Source organism: Thermochaetoides thermophila (genome assembly GCF_000221225.1).
Source record: "Thermochaetoides thermophila DSM 1495 unplaced genomic scaffold scf7180000011820, whole genome shotgun sequence".
Lineage (NCBI taxonomy): Eukaryota > Fungi > Ascomycota > Sordariomycetes > Sordariales > Chaetomiaceae > Thermochaetoides > Thermochaetoides thermophila.
In genome coordinates this window covers 2,210,529-2,233,403 of record NW_006383036.1, presented here as the reverse complement: position 1 = coordinate 2,233,403, position 22,875 = coordinate 2,210,529, and the positions used below count along the sequence as shown (strand labels likewise).

At 53.6% G+C, this 22,875-nt stretch overlaps 8 protein-coding genes across 8 annotated transcripts; 4 read left to right on the top strand and 4 right to left on the bottom strand.

Moving 5' to 3' along the window:
- Nucleotides 1-22: 22 nt before the first annotated feature.
- On the bottom strand, nucleotides 23-4,846 carry CTHT_0056040 (glycogen debranching enzyme-like protein; the record flags this gene model as incomplete). Its single annotated transcript, XM_006695868.1, has 3 exons — nucleotides 23-136; nucleotides 197-4,571; nucleotides 4,632-4,846. 3 exons carry the CDS (start codon nucleotides 4,844-4,846, stop codon nucleotides 23-25), a joined length of 4,704 nt encoding a protein of 1,567 aa, XP_006695931.1.
- A 3,653-nt stretch (nucleotides 4,847-8,499) lies between these two features.
- CTHT_0056030 (glycerol-3-phosphate dehydrogenase-like protein) lies at nucleotides 8,500-9,726 on the top strand (the record flags this gene model as incomplete). The annotated part of the gene is made up of 1 exon (XM_006695867.1): nucleotides 8,500-9,726. One exon carries the CDS (start codon nucleotides 8,500-8,502, stop codon nucleotides 9,724-9,726), a length of 1,227 nt encoding a protein of 408 aa, XP_006695930.1.
- Nucleotides 9,727-10,047: 321 nt separating this feature from the next.
- CTHT_0056020 (uncharacterized protein) lies at nucleotides 10,048-11,266 on the bottom strand (the record flags this gene model as incomplete). Its single annotated transcript, XM_006695866.1, has 2 exons — nucleotides 10,048-10,520; nucleotides 10,708-11,266. 2 exons carry the CDS (start codon nucleotides 11,264-11,266, stop codon nucleotides 10,048-10,050), a joined length of 1,032 nt encoding a protein of 343 aa, XP_006695929.1.
- Nucleotides 11,267-12,668: 1,402 nt separating this feature from the next.
- CTHT_0056010 (uncharacterized protein) lies at nucleotides 12,669-14,756 on the top strand (the record flags this gene model as incomplete). Its single annotated transcript, XM_006695865.1, has 3 exons — nucleotides 12,669-12,883; nucleotides 13,076-14,012; nucleotides 14,097-14,756. The coding sequence occupies 3 exons, from the start codon at nucleotides 12,669-12,671 to the stop codon at nucleotides 14,754-14,756; spliced, it is 1,812 nt and encodes a 603-aa protein (XP_006695928.1).
- A 2,015-nt stretch (nucleotides 14,757-16,771) lies between these two features.
- Nucleotides 16,772-18,031, top strand: CTHT_0056000 (nedd8-specific protease-like protein; the record flags this gene model as incomplete). The annotated part of the gene is made up of 6 exons (XM_006695864.1): nucleotides 16,772-16,810; nucleotides 17,089-17,119; nucleotides 17,174-17,188; nucleotides 17,249-17,298; nucleotides 17,355-17,374; nucleotides 17,434-18,031. The coding sequence occupies 6 exons, from the start codon at nucleotides 16,772-16,774 to the stop codon at nucleotides 18,029-18,031; spliced, it is 753 nt and encodes a 250-aa protein (XP_006695927.1).
- A 468-nt stretch (nucleotides 18,032-18,499) lies between these two features.
- CTHT_0055990 (uncharacterized protein) lies at nucleotides 18,500-19,292 on the bottom strand (the record flags this gene model as incomplete). Its single annotated transcript, XM_006695863.1, has 2 exons — nucleotides 18,500-19,228; nucleotides 19,290-19,292. The coding sequence occupies 2 exons, from the start codon at nucleotides 19,290-19,292 to the stop codon at nucleotides 18,500-18,502; spliced, it is 732 nt and encodes a 243-aa protein (XP_006695926.1).
- A 602-nt stretch (nucleotides 19,293-19,894) lies between these two features.
- CTHT_0055980 (URM1 activating enzyme-like protein) lies at nucleotides 19,895-21,285 on the top strand (the record flags this gene model as incomplete). The annotated part of the gene is made up of 2 exons (XM_006695862.1): nucleotides 19,895-19,979; nucleotides 20,036-21,285. 2 exons carry the CDS (start codon nucleotides 19,895-19,897, stop codon nucleotides 21,283-21,285), a joined length of 1,335 nt encoding a protein of 444 aa, XP_006695925.1.
- A 301-nt stretch (nucleotides 21,286-21,586) lies between these two features.
- CTHT_0055970 (uncharacterized protein) lies at nucleotides 21,587-22,451 on the bottom strand (the record flags this gene model as incomplete). The annotated part of the gene is made up of 2 exons (XM_006695861.1): nucleotides 21,587-21,687; nucleotides 21,743-22,451. 2 exons carry the CDS (start codon nucleotides 22,449-22,451, stop codon nucleotides 21,587-21,589), a joined length of 810 nt encoding a protein of 269 aa, XP_006695924.1.
- Nucleotides 22,452-22,875: the final 424 nt, after the last annotated feature.

The following is a 22,875-nucleotide window of genomic DNA, read 5'->3' as shown; positions in this document are numbered from 1 at the left end:
CGCATCCACCACTCGACAGCGATCATCTCAGCGGCAGCTCTTGTCCCTTGCCCTCGGCATCGAACTTGGCTTGCTCCTCTGCAGCATCCATGTACAAGTCAATCAAGCAGCCAGCAGACCAGGCCTGACTTGGGCACTGTGACAACATTGTTAGTAACATGAATGGAACTTCAACACAGGATCCTCAACCACTTACCGAATCAGGACAAAATTCTCCCGCCTTTTGCGTCAACTCCGTCAACCCAGCCCAGACACTCGTCAAGATCATCTCCTTGCAACCCTTGAGTCGCCTCGTCACTTGCTGGAACGCCTCGGTCCGTCCCTCCTCGGTATCCCGTCCGGTGCCCTTCCCGCGACGCATCAGGTCGAACTTGAGCAACGCCCGAAGGAAGAAACCCGTTGGCCAGAGCCACTCTGGTCCCTGGTGGTAGTTCCGACCCTTGCTGGTCGCGAAATCGTCGCTGTCCTCGCTGTTGCGGTAGTAAGGGCGGTAGTTGAGATCTGAAGGGTCGAGAGTAGCCATGCCGGTTGGGCCGCGTAGTACGGCGTCAGCGACACAAAGTGCGTGCATTGCACGGGTTGGCTCAAAGAGCTCCGGGGCAACAGTCATGGCGATGGGGAAGTTGGGCCGCAGCTGGTAGTCTTCGTACTCCTTGCCTGAGCGGTACAGGTCTTTGTAGATGCCGCGGCGGTTGATGATTGCTGGGTTGACATCATACTTCGAATCGTCTTCAGGGGAGAGCGGGATGTAGAAGCAGCGCTCGAAGTTGGCTTTGATGAGATCGGCCCAGGCGGCAAAAGTAATGTGGGAGCCATCGACCTTACGAACACCGTCGTAAGGGTATTTGCCTGCAGCATGCAGGCTGGAAACCCACTTCAGGGCGCTGTAAAGCAGGCCGGTTATCTCAACTGCCGCACCGTCGCGAGGGGTTCCGGGAATGCCCTTGTTGCCAGCACGTTCGCTCTCGCCCATCTTGTCCATCCACGTGCCGCAGTTGAACTGGTTGCCGCCGAAAACGAAACCGTTGGACCAGTCAACATATATTTCTTGATTGAAGCCTTCGTCACGCATTTGGGAGTCGAGACCAGGACCGGCGTTGGCCTCACGGAACTTCATGCCTTCGGCATGGCGTTGGAAGATCTCCAGGATGATCTCGCCGATGGTGCTCTCCTTGCTGTAGGCACGAGGATCGTCGACAGGGAACCAAGCGTCGTCATATGGCAAGAACCGACGCTTGACCCTCTCATCCAAAATGGCCAGCCCATCAGGGACAAGACGGGTGTAGTCCTGCACACACTGCAAAAAGAACCAGACTGAGTCGCGGGCATTATACCGTGGGTTATTACCGCTTCCGAGCAAGTTAGGAATCATTCCATGCTTCAGGACGCTTGCAAAAGCGCGAATGTGCTCCTTGGCCTCCTCAAACCGCCCAGTACCTAGATACAGACCACGCAAGGAGATGAAGACATCCCGACCCCAACAGCGAGCCCACTCGACCGAGAAGTGCGGCAAACCAGCAGCCAGCGAAGGAACCAGACGGTCGGGATACAAGGACGCGGACTTCACTAGGCCAGTCTGCTGCACGCTAACCATAGCCAGGCTCTTGAGGAACCACTGGCCATTCTGAATGTTGGGACTCATGAGGGAAATTCCCCGTTCGAATGCAGCTCTGTACGCAGTCCTGACCACCAAAGCGAAGTATCGCGGAAGCAAGAAGCTGGGTATGCTCCGGATAGCATCAAATCGCTCCTTGAGCCACTCTGCCGGCTTTGCTAAACGAGCGTACTGCGGCAGCTTTGCTGCACGCTCCAGCCGCCCGACAATGTAATCGAGCGCCCACTGACCGTCACGCAGGTTCTGGCACAGTGGATGTGCGAGGTTGTTCTCCCTGATGATCGGCTCGAGCACGCTCCACCAACCCTGCAGACCGGCATACACGAGCTTGCCATATCCGGGAATGTCATAAACGCCATCACGCCCTTCGCTCGAGTCACGCTCTTCAGGCTCGGACTTGTACAACAGGAAGTTTAAATCGACCAGATCCAACTCCTGCATGGCAGCCTTTGCGCCGGATGTCACAAAAGTATCTAACCCGCTGGAATGCTCTGCGGCTGGGATCCACGTCTCGAACAGGGCAATGCTGCCCGGAGGGAATCTATCGCGAACGGTGATGATTGTTTCGTCACCCTTGACCTCCACGCGAACACCTGGCAGTGCAACAAGTCGGCTAGGCAAACCACGCAGATACCGTTTGTCGCCAAGCACTTCCTCAACAGTCTCCTTGCTATCATCAACCTCAAGCATCCAACTGCCCAGGTGCTTGACCCTGGTGCCCTTGAGATGCACAGGGTTGAACGCCCCATTACCGTTACCATAGCCAGGGAAGGCTGTATGAGCAATGAGGAAGTACCCCTTCCTAGATTCCGGATGCACTCGGTGAACAGTGATGTACTGGTCCTCATGATGGACGTGCGTCTCGTCGTAGCCATCCATGCCCATCAGGGTATGGATCTGGTTGAGCAGCTTCTTGACGCCGGCGATGCCCCCCTGGCCTTCGCCCAGTTTAACCGCATGCTTGGACGACTCCGAGGTGTATAAACGTGTCTCGTTAACAAGATCGATCAACTTGGGGTAGATTTCATCATACCCCATTACACTGCCGCTGGCGCAGTTACACATGCTGACCAAGGCCGCGTTAGGCAGCGTATCTCTGGCGTCTCTCTTCTGCGCAGGCGTTTCGTTGTCATGAGTGCAGTCCATGAACAGCGCCTGAACGGTGACTGGCTTGATGCGGCGGATGATCTCCCGGGTGTACTCCTCGCCATTAGAAGTTCCATTGACCATGGTTCGCACTTCGCTGGTGGAGATCTCATCAACCTCGAAGCTTCCGATCGGCCGTCCTCCGTACCGGTGGACCAAGCGGCTCAGCTCGCCCGTACTCCATGCTTGCATGGCTTCACGGATGAGAGCGCTGAGACCCAGTCGCTTCACAAAGATGTAGTCTGTCTCCTCAGAGCCGGTGAACAGCTCAGCGACGACATACAAGTTAGGCCGGACGCGGCGGGCCTCATCGAGGATATGCTCAGCGACATGGATGGGTGTTGAGTGACAGTTGTCGATCCGGAATCCGTGGAAGTGCTTGGCCAGCATCCGCGCATACTTTGTCATGTGGTCCCAAAGCCAAGGGCTGTCCTGCGGCCCATCGCCATATCGTAGCTTGGTGCAGTCACCCCATACAATGACTTGGCGAAGCAGATACACACGGGATTTCGGCCCCGCATTGTCGACTAGTGCATTGCCGCCCCAGACCCAGCCATTGTTGACCAGGACCAGATCCTCCTTCTTGTGCTTGGCTGTCACCTCGTTGCGTGGCAGACGAGTGAAGTACGTTTCAATCAGGGGGTTCTGGTGGTTGATTGGTCCTAGTTTTGGGCCATGTTCATCAAGACGCATGTATTTAATTCGATTGAATAGCTGCTGGAGGATCTCAGCGACGTCCTTGTCGTACTCCTCGTAAAACTGGACATTGACGATGTCGAGGATCTTGCCCATCGCGGCGCGGACTGCCACTTGGTCGGAGGTGCCCTCGGGCGTCACCTCATATTTGCCGAACAAAGAGGACAAGAGAGCAGCGCCAACTTTGGGATCGATTTTCCTCCTGAAGCGCTCTCCGAGGCGATCCATGCCCTTCAGACCGTGCTTTGTCAGCCACTTCGCCTGTTCCTCGGGGGAGGCAGCACGAAGTGCATCCGGGCCATCTGAACCGAGGGAACCCTCTGGGAAGGTGGCCTTCCCGACAACCCAGGATTCCACGATAGCATCAGCGTCCCGGTCTACATCAAGAACATAGTACTCCCAGAGCCTGATGTAAGTGATGACCTCTTTCTTGATGGCCTCCATGATCTTCATCAAGTCGTCTACCGATCTGAGTTCGGTAGGGAGGCCCAACTCCTCCAACCGGTAGCTCAGCTCGAGGAGTTTGGTATCGAGGAGATAAGCCGACTCGAGCCATGGGGCCGTCGTCAAGTTGTAGCCAGCCTCTGGGTGCTCTTGCAACCAGGGGGTATTGTGAGCGGTGTGGTTGAGGACGATATCCGTCAAGCTGAGCAGGGAGTGGTTCTTCTCTAAGCTCTCGACCAACTGCTCGATGTCTTTCTCTCCGTTGGGGAAGCAAGCAGGATCCCAGCCGAGCTGATCGTACAGACTGTAGGGAGAGTTGGATGCACCCCTAACCTGTAGTGGTGTGAAGTGTACCATATTGTATCCCCGATCACTAATACCCCTGAGATGACGCTCCCAGTCGTGGGGATACTTGCCCATGAATTTGCTGATGACGGAGAAAATTGACAAGGCTGGCAAGGGCAGGGGCTGTCCGTCAAGTGTTAGACGAGGAGCCACATCGATGTAGTACCACGGAGTTTGCTTCTTCTTCACAGGGGTGTTGTGGTTTGTTTCGGCCAAGTGCTCCGCGAGGTCGGGCAGCTCTGCGTAGGTGATGTAGTAGGCATACGCGCCGGCTTCGTAGATAGGGATGGAAATTTCGATGGTGCGATTGAAATCAGGGACTAGTCTACGCGGAGATGTCAGTGCATCTGCATTTCGGAATAATTGTACTGGGACGTTGTCTTACTTGAACTCGCGGAACTTGTCTCTCCTAAATTCAGCCCCGCGCTCGGGGATGTTGACCCAAAGACTGCCATGACAGCAGATGCTCGAGGTTCCCTCGATGGCAAAGCGGATGATGACAGGGTCGCTGCACGTAGGTGCCAGGTAGACGTACTCGCCCGGCACTTGCGGCGACCCGTCGTCGTTGAGGGGCAGCAAATAGACGTCGTGGGAGACCATTGTTTTGGGCACCATAGTTTTGATGGTGGAGATTCCTCCGAGCTCAGGGAGCTTATATTAGCGGTAGAGCTGTCCAAGAAGTTGGTGGATATGGTAGCTAGGGTGGATAAGTTGGGCTTCGGCTCGCTTGGCGATATAGGTACCACAGTATCCAGCTTATGTTGTCGATTGGCTCGCCTTGCGTCCCGCCTTCGCGGCTGACGAACTGAAGACGAGTTCGTGTTGAGATCCAATTGGCGGTGTTCCTTCTTCACTTTCGCGACCTTCCGAAGCAGCACACGAGGCACAGGCACAGAAGAAGCGATCGGATCAGTCTGTTTGACATTCGAGCAATCTATAACAAATGGTTCCTCAAAGCAGCTATCCGTGGAATACCAGTGGGTTCAGGGCGGATGATGATCACATCGATCAATGCCAAGGGGCAATTAAGGTCGTTTAGCTGTCGCTGACGCGCGTAGGTTTGTTGGGGGATGAGGGCGAGAACAAGGCATAGAGGGAGGGGGGGGGGAAGGTCAGAATAAGTCAGCTAACATATAAGCTTGCTGTTGGTAGCGGATGGATTCGTAGAGAGGATGTCTGCTTCACAGTGGTAACCAGGTTGTCGGAACCCGGGGGCCAAGTCGTCCTTGTTCGCTTCGAGACAGCTGATGCAGGGCAACTCCGTCACAGGGCACTTGACGTCGCCTACTACACCTGTAAGAAGTTAGGTACCTGCCAGAAATGCAAGTCGCAAGCTGTTGCAAGCGCCTACGCAGCAAAATCGGAAACTCCCAGGCCGGCCCGTGGGTTTGATACATGCCGGGCTGACTGAGGTGGATGTTACTGCTGCCATAATCCAAGCTGTCAACCTATCAAAATGCCCAGGATGTCAAACATTAGCACATGTCGTCAGCGGGGCGCAAGGCACAGATGCGTGGCGGCTGGACAAGACGCGCCAAGAACGGCCCAACGCACAGCTTTGAAATTCAGTTGGTTTCATTTTTCGAGTTGTAGTTTATCCAGCATGGCAAACCACCGGGCATGTTGCAGTATTGGAAGAGGCCTCCTGGAGACTCGCCGCTATTGATCGCAGTTGTTATCGTCTTTTGATATCGCCCGCTGGTGCATCTTGCCCAAGTGTTGAGAGAGTGCTACGTGCTTGGCTGGCAGCTGGCTGCATTGCTACCAGTTGGAGATTGCCCCTCCATCTTTTCAACTGAAGATGTCGGTGGGGCAGAAGACTGCCCCGCTTCAGCTGACCCAAGTGTTCCTCGTAAAAAATCACCACTGATTGACTCTTAACCCATCGCAAAATGATGCACTACCTATATACCCAATTTCCAGATCTTGTTTTTCATCTCGTCATTACCAAGGTGTGTTTAGAGCTCTGCATGATGCCTAAACCTCCTCTCGTCGTTTATCTACACCTTGCCCCGCATATGCCCCTCATGGATCAAATGTATAATGACATCAGCGACAAGCCAGTCTTGGCAGCAGCCGATAAGACTGTTGCAGCCTTTTCCCGTACATGGTGTGATAAACACAGGGTGCTGTCTCAGAGGGATAAGTCCGCCTGGGATTTGTAACCGCTTGGACTTCTAAGAATGGGCAGAGCAGGCGAACTGTATGCTGTGTTTTGGTCTTATGGGCTTCGCGTCGCGGTGTATCCCGAGGCCCTGTTACCTCGTCAGAGCGGCCCCATGCCTCTTCCAGCAGCCGGAGTTGAATCTGGTGGTTTTGCGCAATTCCGGTGACCTCGGTCCATCCAGCAAAACATCGAAGCATATGCATTGCCCCAAATATGACCTTGTGTAACTTGAACTTGCAACATTGCGTGTGGCGATTCCCAGTGCCCACCTTGAGACCCCCAACCCTCCGGAAGTGAAGACGGATACAGTTTCGAAGTTTGGAATGGAGAGACTCCTCTTCTTGATGCCCAATTGCGCTATCCATGGCATCTTAGTCACGAAATCACACGGCTAGTTCAATAGTCCTCGACGATGTCGTGCATGGGAAGAGCCATCTTCCTAAGCACATGGAACACATGAATTCTCTCATCCGAGGATCTGCAAGCCCAGTCTAATGCAGGCTATCACCATAACCCCAGATCGAAACGGGGGAGCGCCCCGAATCCCGTTCATCTCGCCTCTGCCCGCCCACGGACAACAGATCCGTCCAGACTACATCTACGGATGAAAAAAAAATGCGAACATGCCATTGTTCGCCGGGCCCGAACGGCCCCGAGTATGCCAAGACCGAGGAGCTGTGATTTAGAAGCAAGCTGATGGGCACTTCCAAGGCCTCGGAATGCTGCGCTGCGATCCTTGTCCAGGATGCATGCATCGGCGGGACTTGCTGAGAAGAGGACAAATTGTGAAGCTTAAGATTGATCGGCCTGCCGAAACATCACGCTCGAGCACGATGCAGCAGCATGCAGGGAAGCAAGGGTAGTTGGTGAGGCCAGGGAGGATCGAGAAGTCCGTAGAATGACAATGTGGTCCTGGTCGGCCCTTTTGCCCGTGTGGGGGAAGACCACCGCCAGGCTTGGCAGGAGGACGCCCTCGGCGAACGGAGAAGGCGACAGGGATCGACCGAGGCCGACCAGGACGACAAAGGGGCACAAGTCTGCACGATGGTCGAGATGCGCCTGTCACAAGCTCGGGCAGAAATTTCGTTGAGAAAGTCTTGGCTGAATGTGGAAGGCGGGGAGCGAATTCTGCCGGTCTTTTCCCACAGTTCCCCATGGTTTCCCACCACTTTGCGTCATGGGTCGCGGAACCGGCCAACCGTTGGCAACGGATTTCCCCTCCCCGCCGCAGCGCTAGCACCTGGCACCGCATGCTGACCCGACCGCCCAGCCGACTGTTGACTGAGAGTGACTGGCTTTGAGATTGGCACAAGTTGGGGCAAACTGGGGAGTGATTCCATAGGTAGGGTGTGAGATGTGAGCACAGATCTGATGGCGGCGGTGGTTTTGTACTAAAAGGGAAACTGAAGACAAAGAGCAACTTGAGTGCGACGGTCCAGGTCGGTGTGAGATGATGCGAAGCTTGCGAGGGTGCTGTAGCGGGCGGCCGACCCTCCTGTTAAGTCGATATAAAGGACCCGACTGCAAGCCAGCACAACGGCATCCAGGACCCGACCCTTGGTCACAAACGCCAGCATTGCCAGTGCCAGTGTCAACAGTGTCAGTCTCCGCGCCAATCACCGCGCAGGACTTGGTTTCCTCGTTCCATCTCTTTGCCAGCAACTTCTGTTCCAGCAGTCCCAGCAACAGCAACCGTCGCCCACCGACCGCATATTCCTCGCCCAACAGCCCCAGGACCCTGAGGGCCCTCAAGACCCCTCGGACCCATCCACGGGCAGCCCATTTCTCCCAGCATCTCCACTTGCTGCTGCGCTGCACATCCCGGCTTCCCCAGTCCGCACGATCCCGCGAGCCACTGCGTCGTTTCGTGTCCCATCTTGCTCCTCAAATCAAGAAATCCTTTTGCCTCTCGCCTTCGTCCCTGCCTCAACATCTCCCGAAGCCTGTAGCGTGCTTCCCGCGCCCAGATCAGCCTGCTACTAGCATTCGCTGCCGCTCCCTGGTTCAAACCGTTGCCTCCTCCACTCTCGCCCATTCAGCCCGATCCAAAGTCGATCAGGCAGACAGCAGGACAACAAAGGCAAAAATGGCCTCGCCGCAGCGCAAACATAAGGTGACCGTGATCGGCTCCGGCAATTGGGGCACCACGGTCGCCAAGCTAGTCGCCGAGAACACAAGGGAGCACCCGGACCTCTTCGAGGAGGAGGTGCAGATGTGGGTGTATGAGGAGGAGGTTGTCATTCCGTCCAGCTCGCCGCACTTCGACCCTGAGATTGGCGAGAAGCCCCAAAAGCTCACATCCATCATCAACACGCACCACGAGAACGTCAAGTACCTGCCCAAGATCAAGTTGCCCACCAATATCGTGGCGAACCCTTCTCTAGTCGACGCCGTCAAGGATTCCAACATTCTCATCTTCAACCTGCCCCATGAGTTTATCGGCAATATTTGCAAGCAGATCAAGGGCAAGATTCTGCCCTATGCCCGTGGTATCAGCTGCATCAAGGGCGTTACGGTGACAGATGATAAGATTGAACTGATATGCGAGTTCATTGGCGAGCAGCTGGAGATCTACTGCGGCGCCCTGAGCGGCGCCAACATCGCCAGCGAGATTGCCAACGAGATGTGGTGCGAGACGACAATCGCCTACAACACCCCTCCGTGCGATAAGCGTGCTGTCAACGGCACCAACGGCACAGCCAACGGCGAGCCTGTCGAGGAGCACCTTGACTCTCGCGGCCAGATCATCCGGACAAAGCTGACCCCGCTACCGCACGTATACCCTCCGCTGGATCATGCTGAGATCTCGGCGCTGTTCAGCCGGCCCTATTTCACCGTGTCGATGGTGTCGGATGTCGTGGGCGTGTCACTGGGTGGTGCGCTCAAGAACATCGTTGCCATCGCCTGCGGCTTCGTCGAGGGTCATGGCTGGAACATGACCGCCAAGACAGCTGTCATGCGTCGTGGTATGCTTGAGATCATCCAGTTCGCACGCGAGTTCTACCCACAGACCATCCAGGAGAAGACCTTCTGGGAGGAGAGCGCCGGCTGGGGTGACATGATCGTCAGCTGCACGTCGGCCCGCAATTGGCGGTACTCCAAGATGGCTGTTGAGCGTGGTGTGCCCATTGAAGAGATCGAGCGCACCGAGCTCAACGGCCAGAAACTGCAGGGCATTTCCACTTCGCGGGAGGTCAGCAGTTTCTTGAGGGCCCGTGGAGCGGAGGACCGGTACCCGCTTTTCAAGATGGTCTCGGGTATCATCGATGGGAAGGTTAAGGTGGAGGATATTCCGTCTCTGTTCAGGAAGTAAAGTGTCTAGAGGTTAGACAAAGGAGTATTTGTGCAGTAGAAGTGGTGTAAAAAAAGAGGGGGTGGGGTCGGTCTGAATGCATAGAGTGATGGTCTGGAGTGCGGTGCAAGTACGGAGTACAAAACACTTTCTACGACATGATTCAGGTACTCTCGGTCCGGTACAGGTAGCGTGACAACCCGGCATACGCTTTAGATGAAGGAAGTACACAAATTTAATATACACCAACCGTCGCACACATGCTGTTGTCGTGATATCCAACTGCTTGGTATCCAACCCCTGAACGTCTGGTCGAATGCCACACCCGGGTATAAGCACAACTCAGCCGCTGTGACCCTCCAACAGCACCCTCTTCTCCTCATCAACCGCTTCTTCCCTGCCCCGCAGCCCACTCGCAAAACTCTTCCTCCTCCTCTTCGTCTTGATCTCCTCCCATCTCCCATTCATCTTGTGCTCAATCGTTCTCTCTCCCTCCCCAAAAATAGGCTTCGCCACATAGTCATAACTCAACCACACTGCATTAACCACCACGCCCATCACCCGCGCCAACCATCCCGGCGCCCGGCCCTTCTCGTCCGCAAAGATCTTCCCGCTTACCAGCATCAGCATCACAAGCGGTGCCCAAAACCCTAAGAAGAGGATCCGTCCCCAGCGCTGGCGTCGTGTTGTCACTGTGTAGGGCCGCAATGCATTGAGGTAGGCCTGGTACTCGTCGGGCAAGGAGTGTTCTTTGGCGCCCGTGCGGAGAAGGTTAAGGTACCGCAAGGAGGGTTGGGCATGCCCGATTTTGCGGACTGCGCCCCGAGGTGCGGTTAGGCGGCCCCAAAGGTCTCGCCAGTTGTTGAGAGGGGGGTCGATATAGGAGGGGCGTAAAGAGTGTGGGCGAGGAAGGGCTTGGTTCCAGTGGTAGAGGGGGGTTGGCGTTTGATGATGACGAGGGGAGGGGATAGCATGGGACGAGAAGGTCCTGGTAGCTTGTACCGGCGCCTTCGGTGGCTACGATTGTGGCCCAGTCGGAGGGTGTGACTTCGTAGACAATGCCGTAGACGCCTTTCGTCCAGATGGGGTCGATGGGATGGTGATCGTCATCGGTTGTAGTGTTGACTGGAGGGACTGGCGGTTTAGCGGGGACTTGTCGGATAGCGGTGTTGGCGAAACATGGCTCTAGGTAGGGGACTCCTGGAAGATTAAAGACAAGGTCCAGAGCTGGCGCGCAGACGTTGATCCGGCTCAAGGGCCGGACTCCTCGCACACCAAGGAACGACTTGGCACACATGTTGGAGCCGTAGGCGAAGTAGAGGATTGTCGCCGGCACGGGGACTCCATCTTTAGGATGAAAATCTTTCGCGAGAATTGGTTCCTTCGGGAATGGGCTGGGACGGGCGTCCGGTTCGTCAAGACGGGCGGCAGGAGTGGACGGAATCGAAGAGATGGGAGGATAAGCTGGGGTACTCCCGCCCTTCTTGGAGCCTCCGTTCGCCTCGTTGCCGTGACCCAGAGCGTGTGGAGCTCCGTTCCGGCGTGGTTCCGCAACCGTCATCTCGGAGGCCGCGTATGCAGAGCATACGGCATACGCCGTTGGCAAGGATTGGCGAAGCGCTGGTGTTGCAATCCGGGGGCGGGATGACGAAAGGGTTGGGAGTCGGGAAGCCGGGTGTTTATAAGTGCCTCGGTCGGAGATGATTTGTCATTTCAGCTGCTTCCCTGAATTTCAGCTCCCCCGGTTTGGTGATGTTGTCACTGCGCTTTACGCCTCTGTGCCGTTCGGCTTGTTTTCGACTTTCAGGGGTTAGTCCCCCAGACCCACATCAACAATTGGCGACAAAATATTCCGACCGTTCCGCTTGGTTTGGAAACGTTTGGAACTGCAGCCAAGATTATTAATCGATTCCTTGTAGCCACACATGATCTGGAGATCAATATCACAGGGGCCGGGTTTAGGCCTTTGCATTTAAGATGGCACTTTCGATGTGTGGGAATGATCTGTCCTATCACCAGGTTGGCGTTCCTGTCAAGGATATTTGTTCAAACGGCACTGCTCACATGTGGTGACATGCTTGACAGGCAGACAGGCCTGAGGAGACAGGAACCTATACCAACGATAACGTGACTTGATCCAGATCAGCAAAGATTTATACAGCGTTCCAGATAATCCATATCTATTCTTCTTGATGCCTACATATGAAAAACTCAAGGCCTTCGACAACCCTACCTAGGTGCTTATACCTTGGGTATTCTTCACTGTCTTTTGTCTCCAGACACACCAACCAGCTGCCACAGCTGCATTGAAAAATTGTGGTTGAGAGCTATAATTGTTGGGGGTTGGGATGCTGTGAATATTGCCACCTGACAATTCTATTCGATGAAACAATTTCAGAAAGCGGAGATTGTACTGCAATGCCAATTATTCTTGGTTGCGCTTTCCTTCTGCTGAAGGTATGGCTAAGTTGCAGGTGGCAGACGTGCTATCAGGAGGAAAGAGCTACAAACGAAAATGTGAACGATCAGGCGTTCTACAGAGTGCAGTGTCCCTCATTTCTGTGGATATGTTACGATGGTGATCTATTCCATTTGTTCTTGACAAGTCTTGATGGTTGTGTTCCAGGTTATGGGACAGGCTTCGACAAACATCGGGGTCTTGGACGCAGGAACTACGCGACTCAGCCTCGTCCTTCTGAGCAATATTACCGCTTATTTACTTGGCCTGCTGTCAGTTAGGGACAATGGACGCACATTCCTGCCGATTGTCGCCCACTCCGGCCTCTGTCGGTCTTCTGCGGGCCGATCTTGCAGAGATGTGGCCTGTTGAACACCCTGAGTCAGAACGCTTAAAGACTCCAGCCCCCGTTTTTCAAGAAAGTTACCTTGACCTGGAGCATGTTCAGACGCCAACGGTTTTCTCACCGAAGATAAAGAAACAAGATCCCCTTGTCGACATGATCATGGGGGTGATAACTCCAACGCCCAAACTACCTATACGGAGTAAACCACTACCAGACGGTCATGATGACCCCTCGAGCCATGACGAGGCCGAAGAAATTCTTCCAGAGACTCATATTTCACCAACAGCTTCTTCACGCAAAACAAAGTCTTTAGAGGTCAAGCCAAAGAGCCGGCTGGAGGAGCAGAACTCCGAGTCGAAGCTTGTCGGCAGTGAGTATGTCCGCGCGAAAGCCTCTTCTCCCGCCCGAGCTACTCGGAGACAAGCAGCTCCAAAGTTTAAGCAAAAAGGGACTTTGAAAATCAACAAGAGGCAACCAGCGAAAGGAACGAAGCAAGATCAAACTTCCCCTGAGTATGATCGCCTGTTGTCTGGCCATGCTGTAACTAAAACCAGGACCAAAAAAAGGGGCAATGACATCTTTGATCTCAGCGATATAACGGAGAGTGATGGTTCTGAGAGACCAAGGAAACGGCAAGCCCAAGAGCAGACAAACCAGGAACACAGTACCACCGATAAGGTTTCAGTCAGAGATCGGGACGGCAACACCATTGCGACAAATAGACCTCGGAGACGCCCCAAAGTCCTAAAGGATCCGATGGTTCTAGAGACTCTCAATCAGCCAGAGATCAAACCGACAACGAATCAAGTTGAACCAAGCAATCCCAAATCAAAGACAGACGTTGGTCATCGCTCTCCTAAGATGAAACTTAAAGCTGAGGCTGAGTGGGTATCGAAGAAAAGCTCAGGTGTGGTTTCAGATTTCTTGACCGACCTACCTCCCTTTGCTCTTCAGAGCTCAGAAGCAGATCAGCGACGTTCGACGTCAGCGTTCATGAACCAATTCGAGCCCTTACTGCCAAAACAAAAGCTAGCGTCCTCACCTCCTATTCTCCACACACAAGTGCACAAGGAGATTATTACGACCGACACAGGAGAAAATGGTGATCATGGTAATGAATGCTCGACCTCTCCTCTCTTAGTTGACCAGGATCCCGCGCACACAGATTCCAAATGTCCAGCAGTGGCCTGCCTTGGAAATCAACCGACCCATCGTGCTGCAGCAGGAAGCTCGGCTGAGAAACCCGATATTAAGGCCGCCGTTTTGCCTTCCATACATCTGGATAATTCATCGAATACCATCAGACGATCGTCCGAACGGCTTAGCAAGGATCCCGTGGCCATTAAGAATGATGCTGTGCGCTCCAATGCCCAGCCTCAAGACACCTCACCGCTGCCAAACTTAAAGGATCCGTCAGCAACAGATGCATTGGCCCCAGAAGAGATGTGGAGGAGAGCAATTGACGATGATTCTCCACCACTGGTTTTACAGAGGCTTACGACTGTAAGTACTTTGTACAAAGTGGCGAATTTTGAGTTCACCTATACTAAGAGCATTGTCACAAAGCTGCTACATCGTTCCTTGAAGCCCAAAGAAGAGATAGTTCGAGACATTGCAGCTGAGTATGAGCAAAATGCCCTACGCATGATTGATAATATGTCTTCCCGTCATTGGGACGAGAAAGAAGACATGTACAATCTTCTCCAACAGGCATCTCGCAAAGCTCTCTCTATCGTAGTTGACGCAGCGTTCGACATACGCACCTTCACCAACAGGCTTCAAGAAGTGGATCTCAGCCAGACGACGAGCATACTCTCTAAATCAGGTCTTGCGGACAAGCTTGGTGTTGCGACACGATCGTTCTACCAGAAGGTCAAACACCACACCGAGACTGGATCGATACATGATTTGATGCCTGATGACTTTAATCCTGTGAGCGACAGCGAATCCCAGAGCGAAGTATTGGACGCTCTTGCGACTACATATCGATTGCGGCTTTTTGACGCCATGCAGCACTCTGATAATCAAGATCCTGATTCAGCCCAGTCAATGGTCAAAGAGGTCAATGACTTCATTGAGAAGTGCTTGGCAGGCGATATAAAAAAAGCGGCACGTCCTGAAGCAAAGCAGAAGCCAAAACCTGCTACACCCCTGACGATAGATGAAGAGTTGGAAGCGGCTCTGAACTCCGCCATGGTCAAGAAGCATCACGAGGCTGACAAGCTTTCAGCTGTGGGGAGTTCTTGAGGACTACCTTTGCTACCTTCCTTTTTACACGTATAATGGGATGAAATCTCTAACAAAATGGGAAGAAGCAGAGGAGTTACCACCCGTAATCTGGAATTGTCGTCAATTGATAACACCAGGCAGAAGAAGCAATTTGCTGTTGCGAGAAGTTGCTAATACTTTGGACCTGTGATCGTAACTCGAGACAATGACCAATCTTCCGTCAAACCTTGTACCATGTCTTGTGACTCTTGAGGTAAGAAGTGCAGATGCAGATAATCTGGGGAAACTGGGGCCCCGGCATAATCCTGGACTAGTGTTGCTAACCAGGACATCGAGTCTTCGGGTATTGGAGATAAAATAATGATTAACACAAAGGAAGATTGGAATTTCAAACGTGCCAATTGCTTGTGGGATTGAACTGTGGCTTGTCCAGGGACAATGCACTCTCACTACAGTTAGCCCCTACCTGAGAGTCCCTCCAAAACAAATTGATATCAACGCCTGGGTTACCGAAAATCATCCATCTCAGGACAAAAGTGATAAACCGGGATGGCGAGTCACACTGCCCAAAGCCAGTATCACGTTGAAACAAGTCGGCCAGCTGGCTCCTGAAAACCGACCCTTCAGCCCGGTCAGACAAGCCGAAACACCACCGAAAGGACGAGTTGTTTCTCATTGCAAGTATTCCGTCATGGATTGAACCAACTCAACAAAACCGAACAAAAGTTACAATATTCTGGCTGCAGGTGGACGGTTGTCCGTCTTTGATATCCGGCTCATTCATGACAGGACCTGATGCGGCTGATGGGAATGTCCCCACATGACAACCGCCCGCGCACTGATGGAGGGTCTAATCCGATCTGAACTTGCTTTGGTTGTGTGCTGGGGCCAGGACCGGTGTCCTGGATCTGCCACAAGGAACGGACACAAAGTAGAATGGATTCTTTTAAGCGGTACAAATGCGATTATGCCTAGAGATGGAGTGCTGAATGGAGACTGCATGGCAGACGTGGTCTCCTCGGGTCGTTTCCTGAGAGCCAAGACAGTGCCCGTGACCAGTTCGTGAGTTAGTGACATGCATTTGGCTGCCAGCCAGCGCAGCAGGTCACTGCCGGTGTGGGTGTTTGCGCGGTTCTTGGGGGTGGCACATACTCGCTCGGAACCTTCGCTAATTTGAGCCACACCTGGGGTGGAGTTTTGGTCCAAGAGACCAGATAAGTTAATGTGTGTCAAGGCCTGCCACTATCAACGGAGAACCAGCTGCTAGCGAGATGGTTTGAATTGCATGATAGCAGTTCAGACTTTAGTAAAAAGTCTGGCTTACCCTCAGAACCGTCGTTTCTGAATAAGAAAGTCAGTATGATGCGTCGTTTGGCTTCTAGGCGTTCTGAGCTCTCTACGCCTTGGCATTGCCCAGACACAGCCACAATCGCCAGCACGGCGCTCCAGCTCCTCCGCAGAGGCCGTGGATCTAAAAAGCTTGCGGGGCGCTGGGTCTTCCCGCGGGCCTCGAGACAAAGCTTCCTGTCCTGTTAATGTTTTTCGGGACTGGACGCCTTCTGCGTGGTGTCTCATCTGTTACAATCTTTCCCCGCAACGTCCGGCGGTTCGACGATAGAATACAACCTCATCCCGTCTTCAATTCCTTGGGCGCCACCAAGCATCTGGCTATCCGATTCCGAAGACTTATATTTTCGCTGCCTTCATCGTAAGTCCTACCACAGTCCCCCCGTTCACCCTTATCTCGCCCTGAGCTTGCCTTCCCCACCACACGAGCCGAGAACTAGTGCCTGCGAAAGGAGCCGAAAGCGCAAACTCCGTCGCTCGCCCCGACAGGTGCTCTGCTCTGCGGTGGCTGATTGTTTCTGTGCGTTCGCGTTTGTTCGCACCTTGCCTGGCTTGTCGTTTCCAGTCTTTCCAATTACCTGACCAGAATTATGGCAACCGTCTTGCTGACAAGCGCTCGCGACAGTATCGTTAATATTTTCGAGCCTTTGTCGTCCCTGTGGCCTCGAGCCAAATCCGCCGTCACAATGCGATTCCGTAGCATGGCTAGGCATCTAAGCGAGAGCGTAAGAGTCCATTTTTGTTTTCTTTCGTCTCTTGATAAATGGGTGCCCTTTTCATCTCTGGTCGCGCAATGGAGATGATGACGATGAAAATGAAAGGGGGTTGGCAAGAATTGGACAATTCCCTTGTGGGATATCAGCTGGAGAGGAACTTGTGGCCGGAAACTGAAAGCTTTGCCCTGGCTACTTGATTGTGTGATACGAGCTGTTGTGTGCCGCTCTTCTCGCAATATGCACCCGAACTGTGTTTGTTAAGGCATCGTGCTGAACAATTGACACAGTTTAGCTCGTCGTCACAGCCATACCTGTCCTGTAAGTTAACTTTTAATATTCTTCCGAGGGGTTCCGAGCTAACGGCTGTTGCAGACCATGACATTCTTCGTACGTCTCTAGCTCCAACCACTACGCTTGCCTCAAGTCCCCTGCTAATACCTGTCGCAGTCACCACCGAGGATATCCGAGCGCTCAAGGGCGACTGGCTAACGGACAACGTGTGTACCCTGGATTGATTGTCTGTCAATGCTGGCATTCGCTAACTATTTTCTAGAACATTGCTTTCTGGGAGGAGTATGTCTCTCACCTTGATGACCGACCTATATGTTCCTAGATTGACTTGAAGGTTCCAGATGGCTTGAGCGTGAGGTTTTGCCTAACTATCCCAAGGCCCGCGTCGTCCTCCTCCGGCCCAGCATAACGTTCCTCTTGATGCAAACGATCGATATCAAGGGGATAAGCAGTGCCCTTCCTGACTTCCGCAACGTCACCCACATCTTCCTCCCAATCAACGACAGCCGCGACCGTGAGCGCGCCGACGGTGGTAGCCATTGGTCGCTTCTGCTCGTGTCTGTCATCGATCGGGTCGCCTTTCATTACGACTCGCTCGGCGGCGCCAACTTCTATGAGGCACAACGGTGTACTGATCGGTTAGGTCGCGTCCTGGGCATCCCACTTCGATTCCATCAGCTCGAGGATTGCCCACAACAGCCCAACAGCAGCGACTGTGGCGTGTTTGTGTGCATCTTGATGCGTCACTTGCTTATTAAGCGCCTGCTCGTGGCTGGCTCCAATGAGAAGGTCTCGATGTCTATGGCTGGAAAGATGATTGACAGCCATGGCGGCCGCAAAGAGATGCTGCGCATCATAGAATCGCTGCGTAAGGAGGGCGAGCGCAGGAGAAGTGCCAGCCCGTATGCGAAGCCGAATACCCCACCGCGGATTGAGTAATATCTCTTCTGGTGTTGAAAGGAGAAAAGAAAGAAAAAATTGTCGGCGGATGGCATTTGCATGTTATGTTGCGTTTGCGTTCATGACTGCATTGAAGCTTAACTTGACGAACATTGGTGGCTTCATCTGGGTTGGATATCGCGGCGTTTGCGAGACAGGGTGTTTGGCGTCGTTGGCATGGCTCTTAAGTGATTGGCTTGTTTCTCTTTGGTTTTGTTGCGGTCAATGTCACTAGAATCAGCTTGCGGGTGGATGGTATATGAGCAGATGTTTTGGGATGATGCTAGACAGTAGGATGAATGGGCGACAACAGAAAACGGTAGAAAGAAGTGGCTAGAATTCTGGTAGCTTTGATGGGTATATCTTAGTTCTGCTCCTCAATATGATATGTCGGATATCCCTGAACGCCAACATGACCACCGCACTGGGCCGTACTATGCAACTAAACTGAATACAAAAAAGTTGGAATTAAGAAGTCTTGTTTATGAAAGCAGGGTTTTGCTCCATGGTAGCAGCAATGAACCCTCGCAAAGCTGCCCATCGACTCGACACGCCTGATGTCGCAGACGGCGCCGTTTGTTGCTGCTCCTGCGCTGGAGCTGCCTCTCCCATCTCCGTATCCACTGCTCCGCTCTCTGAGATCTTTTCGGTACCGCTTACCGTGCTGCTGCTCGCAGCTCCCGTAGATGACGAAGATGCCTTCGAGATGATTGCCAATTGCGCCAAACTCTTCTTGAACCTCTCCATCTCTCCCCTGACAATCTTCTCCTTCTTCTTCAGCGCGCCAGGCTTCGGCCTCAAGCTCTTCAACCGGATTTTTCCCTGCGCGCGCTGCGTCTCGTCCATCGTCTCGCCGTCAGCTCCATCGGCAGCCTCTCGCGCGTCCATCTCAGCCTTGATATCATCAAGCGCATCCTCCAGCGACTCCAACGTTGCGACGAGCTTCTTATTAGGCCGCCTGCGCTTCTTGTTCTTGTGCGCGCTCTTACCAGTGTTGGTCTTGTCCGCATTCTTGATGATCTTGTTGACGAAGGCGCTGTGCTTGATCAGGAGCTTGTCCTTCTTCGAGTTAATGAAGCGATCTTCCACAACGTTGTCTTCGCGGTGCAGCTTGCGCGGGAGTAAGGGGTCGGCGAGGCGCATGCGCGCCTTTTCGCGCGCCGTAAGCCTCTTGCCTGGAGTTGGGGCGGTTTTGCCCTGGGGATGGAAGGTTAGCAAATGGGACAAGGGCGGGGGAGTTGGGGAATGGAGAACATACCATTATGAATTACGTGTGAATTTAGTTTTATCCTTAGTTAAGACTAAAATAAGCACACGAAAGCAGTCAATGCTTCAACTGTGGCAACTGGCGACTCTGCATTTGCTGAAGTGGTTTGTTGTTCGAGTCGAAGGCGGTGTTGTTGTGGTAAAGCAGATGGCTGCCAACTGCTGGACTTTTTTGTGGGTCTGTTCTTATCCAGATGTGGGGCTACGGGGCTCTGGGCAGGTTCCCAATGGCTGGGCGGGGCCGACCGAGAGCCATGCCAAGACCTACCCCACGATGGTGGGGGAGGGGCAATATATTCCTGGCTCCTGAGCGCTCACCTTCATAGAAGCGACGGGAAGACAACAGAAGGGGTAGGGTATATGAAAACAACTCGAGTTCGTCAAGCAGCAAGAGGGCTTACTTTGTCATTTTCACATTAAATCTCGGAACCATAACCACATATATAGGGAGGAAAAGGACCGCAGGGAGGATCTGTAGGCTCACAACAGTGAAACGCCCATACCACTTGTCTTGCACACATACCTGCATCTTACTCTCGCGAACCAACGATATCGACTACTTGAACCAAGCCTTGAAAGCGGAGCTCGCTGCCAAACATGGGGTCTACTCAGAAAAGCCTATCGAAAGAAGAGATTGAGCGCTACTCGCGCCAAATGATTGTCCCCGGTATGGGGAAGGAGGGTAAGGTTCGTCTGGTGCCATCCCAGGGAGAGAGCCGAAGCTAATACATGGAATAGGCCAACTTCGTCTCATGAACGCCAAGGTCCTCATTATCGGCGCCGGGGGTCTCGGCTGCCCAGCTGCTCAATATCTTGCCGGCGCGGGCGTGGGCACCATTGGCATCGTCGACGGCGACTCGGTCGAAACATCTAATCTCCACCGGCAGGTCGCCCACGCTACGAAGCGTGTCGGCATGCTCAAAGTCGACAGCCTCATCACTCACCTGATCGAGATCAACCCACTCCCCGTCTACGTCCCCTATCGCTTCGACCTGACCCCGCAGAACGCTGCTCAAATTATCAAGCCATGGGATGTCATCCTCGACTGCACCGACAATCCGGCTACGCGCTACCTCATTTCTGACGTCTGCGTACTCCTGGGCAAGCCGCTGGTCTCCGCAGCGTCAGTGCAAAAATCCGGCCAGCTCATCGTCCTGAATTGCCCGCCGACTCCGCAAGGCGTGGTCAACAAGAAGGCTGCGCCATGCTACCGGTGCTGCTTCAAGAAGCCCCCGCCGCCCAGCGCACAAACATCATGCGGTGAAGCGGGTATCATGGGACCTGTGGTTGGCATGATGGGTGTCGCGCAGGCCGGCGAGGCGATCAAAATTTTGGTATCACAGCTGCATATGCCACCAAAGGAGGGCGAGGAAGTGTCTCCTGAGAAGAATCTGGTTCAGCCGACGCTGCTGATTTATACCTATGATCTGAACAGCGCGATTGGGCCGTACTCCTTCCGGGCACTCAAGATGGGTGGGAGGAAGAAGGATTGTTTCGCTTGCGGAGAGAACTCGACTCTCACGCTGGATGGGATTAAGTCAGGGAACCCGAACTATGTGCAATTTTGCGGCAACATGACGCAAAGCACGAATCTTGCCCCGGAGGATCGAATCACAGCCACGGCGTACAATGAGAAGAGGAGAAATGGAGAGTTAGGAGAGCATATCCTTCTCGACACCCGTGAAAAGGAGCACTTTTCCTTTGGCAGCATCCCAGGAGCTGTCAATGTACCATTTAGCAAGTTTTTGGTCAAAGCGTCCTCCATTAAGAGAGAGGGCAATTCTCCCGCTGAACTTTTGCCCATGCAACCTGCAAGCGACGAGGCACCTATCGTTGTCGTCTGCCGGAGAGGGCAAGATTCTCAAGAGGTCGTTGAAAAGCTCAAGGAGCTGGGGCTGGACAATGGTGGAAAGCGCAAGATTATGGATATTGTCGGTGGTATGAAGGCCTGGAGGGACGAGGTAGACCCAGACTTCCCCTTCATATGACACCGTATCGTACAACATCTTCGATGACAGTGTACCAAGCATCAATGTTTTCATATGGATATACCCAGGTAGGGAAATGTCAAGCGAAGATCGTTGCTTATGATCTGTTCATTCTTATACGACTATGTTACAACCCATAAGCAAGCCCCTTGAACGCCGGATGGAAGTGGGATAGCAAGGCAAACCTGGAGCAAGCAGCCCAGCCTGCCAGCAAACTGTTTCCTACATTCATATCAGCCCTTGAGCAGCGTTGGACCTCATAATACACAAGTAGAACGTGCCAGTTTTGCACTTTGCTACGCTAGATTGCCCCCTCCTTCTTCTTGTTAAAGGCTCTCTGGTCCCTCAGCCACTGCCGGTAGCCGGCCACGCTGGAGATCTTTTCGCCATAGAAATCGGGTACTGTGTCCTGTTAGAAGCTGTCCAAGAAGACAAATGAAAGGGATACAAAACTGACCCGGATTTCTCACTGAGCTCGCGCTCGGATCAACACGATGCTTCTTAATCCTGGCAAAAAACTCGCTCTCCTTGATGGCCATCGGCCCCTTGTACTTGCTCTTGAGCGTATTGAAAACAGCCGTGCCCAGGCTAGGTCCCACTAGCCAGCCCAACGCCGCGCAGCTCAGCGTCAACAGGCCAAGAGTGATAAGGGGATCCAAGGGGATCTGCGACACAACGCTGTCGGCCATGCCCGTGCTAAGGAACGCCGCGCCGCCAAATCCGCCAGCCACAGAGCTGAGAATGCTAAAGGCAGACTGCCACCTACGGCGCGCCTTACGCAACTGGAAGAATGTGTTCCAGTCCAGCACCACTTGCTCCGGGTGCGCCGCCTTCGCGGCTTTGGCGGCTTCCTCAGCAGCCTTGGCATCTATTTCGGCATCTGGAGTCGCCGCGCGCGGGGGTTGACTGCGAGTTGAGGAGTGGCGACGGGAGATGTTAATGGTGAGTGACTTCGCGGCGGCATAGGTGATGACGGTAGGGCGGGTTGAGAGAAGCCGGAGCTGGAGCGGTTTGGATGGGGGGGGGCTTGTGCTGAGGAAAGGAGACATCGTGGTCAGCCCAGCCGAGTAGGGGCAGGTAGCACTGCGCAAAAGGGCTGGCTGCAGACCAGCCGAGCGGCCGGCGCTCGCGCGAAGCATCGTCGACGCGGTCGAAGGAGGGAGCATCGTGGTCGCAAGCGCTCGGGTTACCTTGCGGGAGCAAAAAAGTTCCGAAGGCGCTAGCGGGGTCGTTATTTAATACTTAAGTTCGGATGGAATGGAGCAGATGGGATTGAGAATGAGCGGAGAGGGGTACCGGCACCGTCAATTAGAATGGCAACGCAGACAAGTATAACCTTTCAGACAAAAGCAATTTGTCTGGCGAAGGGGTGCCGTATGATGGAATGTTTGTGAAGCTCCATGTGGTGGGGACAAACCGCAGCAGCTTTGAGACTCGAACTTGGGGCTGGGCGATTTGATAAGAGATAAGATATGATAAAAGATAGTGGTCAGGTATGCCAAGCAAGCATGTGCAAAGGTCAGCTGCGACCTTCCGGTTGCTCCATACTATGAACCGGCTCCACACCCGTTAACCTCGACCCAACACCTT